This window comes from Dipodomys ordii, unplaced genomic scaffold (assembly GCF_000151885.1).
Source record: "Dipodomys ordii isolate 6190 unplaced genomic scaffold, Dord_2.0 Scaffold31, whole genome shotgun sequence".
Classification (NCBI taxonomy): domain Eukaryota; kingdom Metazoa; phylum Chordata; class Mammalia; order Rodentia; family Heteromyidae; genus Dipodomys; species Dipodomys ordii.
In genome coordinates, this window is record NW_012267247.1 from 9,979,180 (window position 1) to 9,991,583 (window position 12,404).

A 12,404-nucleotide genomic window follows, 5' to 3' on the forward strand; every position below is an offset into this window, starting at 1 on the left:
AAAAAAAAAAAAAAAAGAAAATGTCTTGTTACCCCCAGATACTGACTAAAGTGTTGGAGAGAAATCAGGCCAGAATCATCCCTTAGGGAAATGACAGATTAAACCACAGGTACTTTATATATATTAGGACTCTTTTGTCATTTTATCCTTCTGACTCTGGTAGGACTCCTGAGAAAGATAATAAAGCTCAGTGATTAAAATCTCATGTCAGGTACTTTTTCCCTTAGTAGGCCTTCCCAAAGACAGATTGTTTAGTTTGTGCCTTAGTGATGAGGTTTCTGGACTGGGGGTATGATGGTTAATGCCTATAATCCTAGTACTCAGGAGGTAGAGATTGGGAAAATTGTAGTTTCAGGCCAACTTGGACAAAGAGTTTGCAAGACTATCTCAATCAATAAAAGCTGCTGTATTAATGTATGCCTGTCATCCTAGCTACATAAGAAACATAAATAAGAGGAGCCTGGTCCAAATTGGTCCCAAGAATAAATATAATGGTAAGACCCTGTTCAAAAAATAAAGAAATGGGCTGGGAAGGTGGCTCAGTGGTAGAGTAGGCATGCCTTGCATGCCTGAGGCCCTGGGTTTGATTCCTCAGCACCACATAAGAAAAAAGCCAGGAGTGGCGCTGTGGCTCAAGTGGTAGAGCCCTAGCCTTGAACTGAAGAGCTGAGGGACAGTGCTCAGGCCCAGAGATCAGGCCCCACAAACCGGACCCCCCCCCAAAAAAAAGAAATGTGCTGGGAAGGTGGCTCAGTGATAGAGTGCTTGCCTTGCATGGATGAGGCCCTAGGTTTGATTCCTCAGCACCACATAAGCAGAAAAAGCTGAAAGAGCGCTAGCCTTAGGCTGAAGAGCTGAGGGACAGCATGTAGGCCCAGAGTTCAGGCCCCATGACTACCACCACCAACAACAACAATGATGATGATGATGATGATGATGATGATGATGAAAATAGCCGGGCACCGGTGGCTCACATCTATAATCCTAAGTCTTCAGGAAACTGAGATCTGAGGATCATGGTTCAAAGCCAGCCTGGGCAGGAAAGTCCCTGAGACTCTTTTTATCTCCAATAAACCACCAAAAAACTGGAAGTGGCACTATGGCTCAAGTGGTAGAGCTCTTGCCTTGAGCTGAATTGCTCAGGGACAGCACCCAGGCCCAGAGTTCAAGCCCTACAACAGACAAAAGAAGAAAGAAATAAAATAGCAAGGAAGAGAGGGAGGGAGGAAGGGAAGAAGGAAGAAAGTTAGAAAGTAAACATAAAGGGCTCAAGGAATAACCAGAATGGTAAAGTGCCTGGCTAGCAAGCATGAGGTTCTGAGTTCAAAAACCAGTATTGCCCCCTACCCCACCCCCCGCAAATAAAAGATGATTTCCATTTGTGAAAATTTTCCCTCCCTCCCTTTCTTCCTTCCTTCCTGTCTGTCTGTCTTTCCATCTTTCTGTCTGGTGGTACTGGGAATTAAACTTAGCTTAACCCTTGTTAAACAACCACTTTACCACTCAAGTCACATCTTTAGCCCCTCTATAGTCCAGGGACACCAAGTCAGTAATATACTGTGTTCAGTGTTCACACTGTTCAGTCCACCAAGCAAGCCCCTTGCTCACAGTTTAGGTTTCTTTCTTTTTTTAATATATGGAATTGTTATTAGCGTCAGTTAGTTATATAATGAGTAGTTTAGGTTTATTTCTACAGCCCAGTGGCAAATCAGCTGAATCTAACTCTGGTTTTGATTATTTGCAATGTGATGGGAAAAAAGAATAAAATTGCTTCTTTCTGAAAGGTTAAAACAAGGGAATGGGGATTGTATGTGGCTCAGTAGGAAAGTATATTTTTAGCAGACTTGAGGTCCTACCTTCAGTTCCCAAGTTTAAACACACTTAAAATGCTCATTCAGAGTCTGGGGATGTAGCTCAGTGGTAGAACAATTACTTAGCATGTATGATCCATCCAAAAAAATGTTTGTTCAATATCTTATTTGTCTCTTTTATAGGAGTATCCAACTCTTACAACCTTTTTTGAAGGAGAAATAATCAGCAAAAAACACCCTTTCTTAACTCGCAAGTGGGATGCAGATGAAGATGTTGATCGGAAGCACTGGGTAAGGTTGTGCTCTGCCTAGAATTTGATGCTAGCTGGAGAGCTGACAGAACTCAGGAGCCCTCACTGATAATAAGTGGAGGCTCTGCAGTGAGGGGCAACAGGTTCCTACATACAGGCTTTAGATTGTTCCATCCTCCTTCTAAAAAGTTCTTACATAGCACATTTGTGCCAGACATCAGTGGCTTATACTAATACTCTGGAGGTTGAGATCTCGGGGATCTTGATTTGAAGCCAGTCCAGGAAGAACCATCTATGACACTCCATATCCAAAATGATCAGCAAAAGTCAGGGCTAGAGGCATGGCTCAAGTGGTAGAGCAACAACTAAGCAAGCAAACAAAGCAAGCACAAGGCCTTGAGTTCAAACCACAGTATCAGAAGAAGAAAAAAATAGCACATGGTTATTTGACCATGTGCAACCTTCATGTTCCATATACACTTGGTATACCTGTCAGCATCATCCATCTTTCCACTGTTTCTTTCCAGTTACCTCTACATGGAGAAACCTATGAAACACCAGTTGCCTCTGTTAGGGTTGACCCAAGATAGAGACATTCTTTGTGGAAACCCAGTGAAGTCAGAACCACATGGTTTCTTTTCACCCTGTCCTAGTACATCTAGACACTATGGAAAAATCTTCTTTATAGCTGTTAAGTATGGAAGGTTCTGATTTCCAAGTGGTGAACACTTTAAGACAACCTAGAGTTACTGTCCTTGAGTCTTTTCTCTAGTTGTCATTCAAGTCTTATATCTTCAAAAATCTGTTTTCTCAAATATATGTTAATTTAAAAATAAAATAATTTAAAATATTTCTTCTATCAGAAGAGCCTTCAGTTTAGTTAGCCATAATGAGGATGAACTTTTGTTTAACGCAGAGGATGTCCAAGATACTTAACTTCTGTAAACCCACCAGAAATGGCTGGGGTAGTCAGTAAAGATTGTAGAACTTACTCTACTGGTCCTCAGGTCTGGCTCTCTAAACTATCCTCCTATTCCATATCACACCCAGCCTGTTGTGAGAATTCTAGTGAGGCCTTTGTAGGCCTCACTGTGGGTGATAGCTTTGCTTATTGATGTCTTTAAAATGCTGAGCTGGAGTTAAGTTTAAACTAGAGCCTTTTCAAACATTTTTCTGAAAGCCACACCTTTTTGACTGTAGTATGTGGACACCAAAAGCTAAATAGTCATTCATGTTTTGATAATCTGAAGAAATGAGGAAGATTTAAGTGTCTGAAAGGTTGGGGCATACTGGTGGCAGCATCAGAGCTGAGAGCTCCTGTGTGCCCAGTACTGCACCCCTGTTTGTCTGGTCCTCCTTCACCTGTGGTATCATTTTTCCTATAGAGGCCTGCTGTTCAGCCTCAAAATTTCCTGTGAATGGGGCTGGGAAGGTGGCTCGGTGGTAGAGTGCTTGCCTTGCATGCATGAGGCCCTGGGTTCGATTCCTCAGCACTATATAAGCAAAAAGAAAAAAGCCGGAAACGGCGCTGTGGCTCAAGTGGTAGAGCGTTAGCCTTGAGCTGAAGAGCTGAGGGACAGCACCCAGGCCCAGAGTTCAGGCCCTACAACCGGACCCCCCCCCAAAAAAAAAAATTTCCTGTGAGTAACAGTTGAAGTCGGTTTCATCGTCTTACCATCAAGTCAGGATTCTACATATTTAATCTACTTAGAATAAAAATAATTGCCTGAAATAACCCATGACTTAACATCTCTGTATCTTGACTTTTTAATTTTTTGATTAGCACAATACTTATTATACATTCATGAGGCATAATGTGATGTTTCAGTTCATATGTACATTATATAATGATCTACTCAGGATGATTAGAATATATCACCTTAAGCTTTTATTGTGAGTTTTTTTATGTAAGATGCTTTCTTATTAAATAATTATTTTAAAATTATTTGACAAGACAAAAAGTTATCTATAATGTCTTTAACTCAACAACCAGCTTTTTTCTTGTTACTGTTCTTTACACAATACAATAAAACAACAATACACAAGGCAGTTACATTGTATTGGATGTTATAAATAACCTATAGAGGAAGTAGAGGAGTGGCTCGAGTGGTAGAGAGCACCAGCCTTAAGCAGAAAAGGCCAAGCAAGAGTGCACAGCCCTCAGTTCAAACCCCATTACCAGCACCAAAAGATAGACAGACAGACAGACAGATAGATAGATAGATCAGACAGACAGACAGACAGATAGATAGATAGATAGATAGATAACTTGGAGATGAGTTAAATGATGTGGTAAATATGCATAGAATATGCAAGTACTATGATATTTTATATAAAGGACTTGAGCATTCAAGGATTTAGGTTTCTGCAAGGATTCAGGAACCAATTCCCTGTAGATACTTAGGGATGACTACTTTTTTATTTTTATTTTTTTGTCTTTTTACAAAAATAAGAGATCATAAGATACAATTTTTTTGCATCTTTTTTCCCACAATACTGAGGATTGAACCCAAGCCTGGCAAGTACAAGGCCACTTTTCCTCCCAGCTCTCCTTTTTTAATTTAGCTCTGTATTGCCGTGTCTTTAATTTCTACCTGAGCAGAATCCTGCTATGAGGCCAAAGGCGTGAACTTTACCACATCCCTCTCCTCTGTGGGTGGACATGCTATTTCTAAGTTTGTAGGACGTTATCCCCTATAGATTTACTTACAGAGACCTTCTCATTAACTGTTCCTAACTTTCATTCTTGTAATAACTGTGTTTGTTCCCACCCTCTAGCCTTTCCCTCAAGGCCATGTTCACTGGGCATTTGGTCCAGCAGTGCCTTACCTGGAGCCTAAGTGTCCGCCAGAAGTTTAGATGTGCATGCCCTGGTGTCAATATAGTCCCCTTCTCTATTACCCAATATTGGCCAGCTTCATCAGGAGCCAAGAGTCCTGACACCAGCCCCTCCCTATGTAGATTAGTTATGAGACTTTTTTTTTCTTTTCCTTTTTTTTTTTTTTTTGCTTTCAGGGCAAGTTTCTGGCTTTTTATCAGTATGCAAAATCATTTAATTCAGATGACTTTGACTATGAAGAACTAAAGAATGGGGATTATGTCTTCATGAGGTGGAAGGTAAGGTCCTCAGCTGTCACCTGAGATCCATATGCTAGCACCTGTGGTGCACTCCCAAACCTGCCCTACTGAGGGTATATACCTTCCAACAAGGGCTCCCTGTCCTAGCTTGTCATGGTATATCTTCATTGCAGGATCATGATACACTTGTAAAAAGCAGGAGTGCCACAGCTCCAGCGCACACATGGGTGAGCTACTTGTATCCCAGCTGCTTCTCTGGTTTCACTGCTTAGTGGCTAACAGGTGCATTTCTGCCAGGTGGGCACCCATGATGCTTTAGTTTGCATCTTCTCCCCTTCCTTTCTCCCACCAAAGAGTCTCTTTGAGCTTTCAGGTTGAGTCATCCAACTGTTCTGTAGATTTTGAACTTAGTCATCATTGAACCCTATTCTCATTGGAGCTTAAATGCCATCTGAGTGACTGGTCTCTTCCACCACATCCTTTGCCCAGGGCCCTCTGCTCAGGAAATGAGGGACCGGGAATGGAATGTGGATTTTCCCCTCACCAGCCCTCAGCTCCATCTGGTGATGGGACTGGCTTTTGCTTGGGAGTCCTTTGTGTTTCTGCTCTGACAGCACTATACTTACAGCTTCAGGATAGCAAAACCATGAAGCACACATTAAGTACCTTTGAAAACATGCACCTCCTTCCAATTCCCAGTGCCAGATTTGTAGAGAAAAAGCTGTTTAATCATGAAGCCTTATGAGCTTTCATAGAACAAACCTGAAGCCCTCATTGCCATCTTTATATAGCTGATCATTTGGGGAAAGAGGTTATGACTACTTCAGTAGACAGTGCCAGGTGCAGGGAACAAAGGCTGAGCCCTACCCTTCAACGGCTTGCCATCAGTAGGAAGCATGCCAACCAGACCTTTAAAGGAAGCATCTTTTCCTAACTTTTTTTGTGTCTGTGCCTATACTGGGGTTTGAACTCAGGGCTTCTCACTCTAGCTCAGCATTCTTGCTCATAGCTAGCACTTCTACTACTTGAGCCACACATCTGTAGTTTGGCATATTGCTGGTTAATTGAAGATGGTTTCTGTCTTGAGGATTTTCCTGCCCTAGCTGGCTTTGAACCATGATCCTCTAGGTCCAAGTCTCCTGAGTAGGATTATACATTTCAGCTACCAGCTTCTAACTTGTCCTAATTTAACATTTGTTTCCCCGTGCTGGGGATGGAACCCAGCTTTGTGCTGTTAGGCAAGCTGTCAACCTCTTAGCTAGACAAACTCCCTGCCCCTCCCACCCCATCCTAAATTAGTTTCAGATAAGGTAGAGAAAACTGAGATGTAGCTTAGTGTTAAGAGCACACTTGTCTAACATAAGTTCTTTCACAGCATTAAAAAAAAACTTTTATTTTAAAGCAATGACATTTCTTGTCTAAAGAATTTCTCAGAGAAGTCAGGTGCCAGTAGCTCATGCTGGTAATCCTAGCTATTCAGGAAGCTGAGATCTGGAGGATCACACTTTGAAGCCAGCCTGAGCAGAAAAGTCTACTAGACTCTATCTCTAAAATAACTAGCAATAAATAAATTAAATAACTATATATCAGAACTGGAATCATGGCTCAAGTGGGAGAGTGCCAGCAGAGCAAGCTGAGTGTGGGCTCCTGACTTCGAATCCTAGTACCAGCACATATACACACACAAAAGAACTTTCAGGGTGAAACTAGTGGGCTTCTGGCCAACTTAATCCCTGCTCTGACCCAGTGTCTCCAATGGAATGCAAATAAGGACATAGCCTTTCAAACCTTTGCTCATCTTTGTAACCTGCCTGGTCATGAGCATTGCCATTCTGATTGTTTTGATGAGTTTTAAAACTGGAAGGGAGTGTGGCAGGGGCTCTTTGCAATCAGTCTTCTTTCAGAACAATCACACATTAACAGAAATAACTCATTGTTCTAGAGATTAAGACCCCAGAGCCCAGTGGTAGTTCCTACGAACTGAAGCTAAAACCTATTCTTTCCAGGCCATTCGGTCTGTGGTCTCATTGATAAGTAGACAGGTTGGCAGGTGGCTATCAGTAGATCTCGGGCCCATGATCCCTTCTCTGATTTGCTAATCCTCAGGAATGCATTTGCTACTTTAGCACATGAAATGCTCCAGTAGAACATGGGTGCCATCCCAAAGTCAGACTGAGACCCAGAATATTGGGGCAGACTACATAGTCATATTTTTATCAAGTGACCCTTAGAATCCCCTGATGCCAACCAGGAGGCCCCCTAGAGTGGTGTGTTATTGACAATCCTTCATCTGTGTGCAGGAGCAGTTCTTGGTCCCAGACCATACAATCAAAGACATCAGTGGTGCTTCCTTTGCCGGGTTCTATTACATCTGCTTTCAGAAGTCAGCAGCCTCCATAGAGGGCTACTACTATCATCGGAGTTCAGAATGGTAAGGACCTCAACAGCCAGGGCCACTACACATGCACACAACTGGAAGAGAATCTCTGGGCCTGTCTCTATAAGATTTCATGCTCAGTCTCTATTTAAATGGTTTCACCCTCTATTTTAAAGGGTTTCAGTTTCTGTTATCCACAGAGCAAATGAAAATGAAGTATTTGGGTGAAGGAGGTAATTTCTAAATACTATTTTTTGTGTGTATGTGGTAGAACCTGGAGCCTTGTTCTATACTGAGCTACATCCACTAAATAAGCATTATTTTATTTTATTTTACTTTATTTTATTTTGTTGGTCATGGGGCTTGAACTCTGGGCCTGGGTGCTATCACTAAGCTCTTCAGCTTCAGGCAAGCACTCTACCAGCATTACTTTAGTTTCAGTAATGTCTAGTGTAATCTTCTTGGTTTTGTATTTATTCCTCACAAATTTAACAGTAACTGTAATTGATTTAATCATGTGGACAACGTAGTGTTTACGGTCAACTGCCATTTGGTCCTACATGTACTGGTTCTATCAGGTCTCAGTCTGATGGCCTAGGGGCCTTATGAATTGACTCTCCTGCTGTGCCTTCTCCAAGGTGAAGGACAAAAGTTTACATCCATGTTTGCTTGTAGCAGCTTTTGGCGGACACTTTCAACTCTTGCTGCCTGTGTTAAGCACCTAGCTCTACTTGGAGGGTGAAGCAATATAAAATCCAATTTCCCTTCTGAAGATGGAACCCTTTGTTGGTTTTCCTTTTGTTCATTCTTTAGTGACTGTGAGTGATCCTACCCTAAATTAACTCAAATGCCTCATTTAGCATTAGACTGTCAGTAATTTTTGTTTTCAAGTGAGTTGTCAAAATCCTTTTTTTTTTTTTTTCTGGTGGTTATTAGGCTTGAACTCTGGGCCATGGGTGCTGTCCCTCAGCTCTTCAGCTCAAGGCTAGTGAGTGCTCTACCATTTGAGCCACAGCATCATTTCCAGTTTTCTGGTGGGTGATTGGAGGAGATAAGAGTCTCACGGACTGCCCAGGCTGGCTTTGAACTGTGATCCTCAGATCCTAGCCTCCTGAGTAGCTAGGATTATAAGCATGAGCCACCAGCACCCCAGCTCTTCATAATCCTTTCTGTTAAGTTTTGAGATATTATTTTCCTAAAATGCAGTTTCCTCACTTAAAGTGTAGAAGTAATGGTATTTATATATTAATAAAGTTAGGTGGGCTGGGAAGGTGGCTCAGTGGTAGAGCGCTTACCTTGCATGCTTGAGGCCCTGGGTTCCATTCCTCAGCACCACATAAGCAAAAAAGAAAAAAGCCGGAAGTGGCACTGTGACTTAAATGGTAGAGCGCTAGCCTTGGGCTGAATTGCTGAGGGACAGCACCCAGGCCCAGAGTTCAGGCCCCACAACCGGACCCAAAAAAAAAAAAAAGTTAGGTGGCTGTTGAGTTTAGAATTGTGTGTGTGTGTGTGTGTGTGCACGCGCATGCCTGCATGCACGTGCATGTGCACGTGCGCATATGTGTGAGCATACGTATGCACACATAGTGAGTAAATGCATGCTGAGGATAGAACACAGGGCCTTAAACATGATAGGCAAGCACTCTGCCACTGAGCACACCCCCTGCTTAAAACGTTTTCACTCTCACCAGAGGAAACCCTACCTGCTTAGCTGTCATTTTCACCTCAACCCCTCCCTATCTTTTATATAAATGAAATCCTAAAATATTTAGCTTTGGCTCTGGAATCTTTCACTTGGTATAATATTTTGAAAGTTCATCCATGTTGTTTTATGTATCAAAACCTCATTTTTATTACCAAAGAATTCCCTATTGTATGTCTATTGCATGACAATATTTTGTCAATCCATTACCATTTTTTTGTGGTGGTGGGGGGTTGGTCGTGGGGCTTGAGCCCTGGCCCTGGGCACTGTCCCTCAGCTCTTAAGCTCAAGGCACTCTACCACTTGAGCCACAGTGTCACTTACGATTTTCTGAGTGGTTTATTGGAGATAAGAGTCTCAAGGACTTTCCTGCCTAGGCTGACTTTGAACTATAATCCTCAGATCTCAGCCTCCTAGGTAGCTAGGATTACAGGCGTGAGCTACCAGCACCAGCTCTTCATTCACCATTTAAACAGCCATCTTTTGGCTGTTGTGACTTATGCTACTATTAATGTAGGTGGACAGCTTCTGAGCTCTGGCTTTCCATTCCTTTGGACATATACCTAGGATTGAAATTGCTGGGTCATACAGGAATTCTATATTTAACTTCCTGAGGAACTACCAAACTTTCCACCATGGCTGCTCCATTTTGCATTCTTATCAGCAACATATGAGGATTTCAGTTTCTTCAGATCCTCCCCAACACTTGTATCATGTCTTTATAATTATAGCTGCCAAGACAGCATGAAGCAGCATCTCGGTGTAGTTTTGGTTTGTATATTCCTAGTGGTTAATGCATTTTTTTTCTTTTTTTTAATTTTTATTTATTTTTTATTGTGAAAATATTGTACAGAGGGGTTACAATTACATGGGCAAGATAATGAGTACATTTCTTATCAAGCATTGTAGCCTCCTCCTTTGTTTCCCCTTCCCATCCCTTCTCATCCTCCCCCCGCATTTTTTTTCTTTTTCCTCTTTTTTTCCTCATGCTAGACAAGCACTCTACCACTGAACTAACACCTTCAGCTTTTTATTTGACTATTTTTGGCAGTACTGGAGTTTGAACTCAGTGCTTTGTTCAGCTTGCTTGCTCTGCTAGCACTCTACCACTTGAGCCACACCTCCAGCCCTGATTGTATGTGTGTGTATACTGGTCCTGGGGCTTGAACTGAGGGCTTAGGTGCTGTCCCTAAGTTTTCGCTCAAGGCCAGCGCTCTACCACTTGAGCTACAGCTCCACTTCTAGCTTTTTGGTGGTTAGTAGGAGGTAAGAGTCTCACAGACTTTGCTGTCAGGGATGACTGCAGACCTCAGTCTTCAGATCTCAGCCTCCTGAGTAGTTAAGATTACAGGCAGTGCCTGTCTCTTTCTTTTTTTAATTGGTTATGGGGAGGGGTCACTATTATATTCCCATACATGTTTACAATATATTCTAATCAATCTCACCCTCTCTATCACTGTTTGCTCCCCAAAACAATTTTAAGAGATTGCATTGTTCTTTTTTCATAGTTGCAATCTCCTTTAACCTTATTCATATTCTCTCTCTCTCTCTCTCTCTCTCTGATACTTAGTTTGAACTCAGGCCTTATACTTGTTAGGCAGGTACTCTACCACTTGAACTGTGCTTCTAGGTCTTCATTGAGGATTTTCTAACACTCTTTGCTCAGCACAAACAAAATGACTACCTCCATCCTGTCTCTCCTCCCACTGCAGGTATCAGTCCCTCAACCTGACCCATGTTCCCGAACACAGTGCACCCATCTATGAGTTCCGGTGACAGCGGTTCAGAACAGCAGCCAAATAAAACTGACCTTGGCAACCAAGAGCTTTGCCACAAAAATTGTGTACCTGCCAGAACCAGGAGAGGTGTGTTCCTGTTTCGTCACAAGCAGACTCGCATCAGAAAGCATGAATGTTAACCCACAGAATCCAAGGAGCATGGCCAACCAGATCGGCAAGGCAGGCAGAGGGAGCTGTCGGTTCCCTTGCTCCTCCCTCTGTGGCAATGTGGTCGTCATCTGTTTCTAAGCTACCTTAAACGCACTTTCCTTTCTGCACAGCTAACTTCTGCATCACTGAAATGCCGTCCTTCCTCGATCCACCTCCAGCCTAATGGAAGGTCAGCTCCCAGGTCTCCTCAGCCTTGGTGCTCAGTGGTCCCCATCCAGGCCCTGCTCCTCCCCCATTGCTTGTCCAGTAGCCCCAGAAAAGGCAGAGCCCCAGCACCTCTGTGCCCCAGAGCTCTGCGAGGAGTTGGCCAGCCCCAGCATCTGCCGCCAATGAAATGAGGCGGGACCCTGCTGGACCTCATCGGTCTTTGGTTCTGATTCCAGGGATGCTTTGTGGGGTCAGTGGCGCTGCTAAGCCCTGAACTGTAAGCAGCGTGAAGCTAGCATGTGGCTGTCAGGTTCCTGGGCCTGCCTTCGGGGATCACTATATGTAAGGCTTCCAGATCCCTGGCAGGAACATATCCCAAACCTGCTTACTCAGTAAGTTTGCTCCAAACTTTTGAACAAGAGGGCAATACAAAACTTAAAAATAAGAGTTTTTTTATGACAAAATTATTTTTATGGTCCCTTTAAATGAGGACCCTATGGCAAATGCACAATTATTCAGAATTACATTTTATCGTTTTCACATTGAAAACAGCAAATGTTGACTTAGTAATTTTTATATCTATATGTATATGTATATTTAATCAACCAGCAGTTTTAAAACAAGTCATCTTGGTACAGAAGTTTTGCAGCACCGCATAAATTATAGTGCTAAACACAGGAACTGTTTTGGGGGCCAGTTTAGCGTTTGTACCTCCTCCTTTTGCTACTCAAAACAGCAGTGCTTCATGGCAACCTTTTCCATGAGGCGGAAGGGGTCTTTGTTCTGAGAAATAATGACTCTGAAATGTTGGGATGAGGGGGTGAACATGCTCCGATAACTAGAGGCTCATGTGCCAAAGTGTGTGTGTCTGCGTGCGTGTGTGTTTTGTTTTTGTTTTTCTAAATGTTTAAAAAAGCTAAAATGGGTTGGTATCAGTTTTAGCCCACAGAGATGGGCAAGGTTGTGGGAGTGGGAATTTGACTTTTTTTTTTTTTTTTTTTTGGTGGTTTACAAGGCTTAGTCCGAACATAAAAGGAAAAGCTTTAAAAAAAAAAAATCTAGCATCAGGGCTAGAGGTGTAGCTCAGTG

At 42.6% G+C, this 12,404-nt stretch overlaps 1 protein-coding gene across 1 annotated transcript in view; it reads left to right on the plus strand.

Moving 5' to 3' along the window:
- The window catches only part of Gid4 (GID complex subunit 4), a 22,314-nt gene extending 10,011 nt beyond the window's left edge, over positions 1–12,303 (plus strand). Inside the window, exons 2-6 of the mRNA XM_013016342.1 lie at positions 1,995–2,102; positions 5,078–5,179; positions 5,314–5,367; positions 7,441–7,571; positions 10,932–12,303. Coding sequence (XP_012871796.1) covers positions 1,995–2,102; positions 5,078–5,179; positions 5,314–5,367; positions 7,441–7,571; positions 10,932–10,995 — 459 coding nt within the window. The 3' untranslated portion in view covers positions 10,996–12,303. The remainder of the gene's footprint in view (positions 1–1,994; positions 2,103–5,077; positions 5,180–5,313; positions 5,368–7,440; positions 7,572–10,931) is intronic.
- Positions 12,304–12,404: the final 101 nt, after the last annotated feature.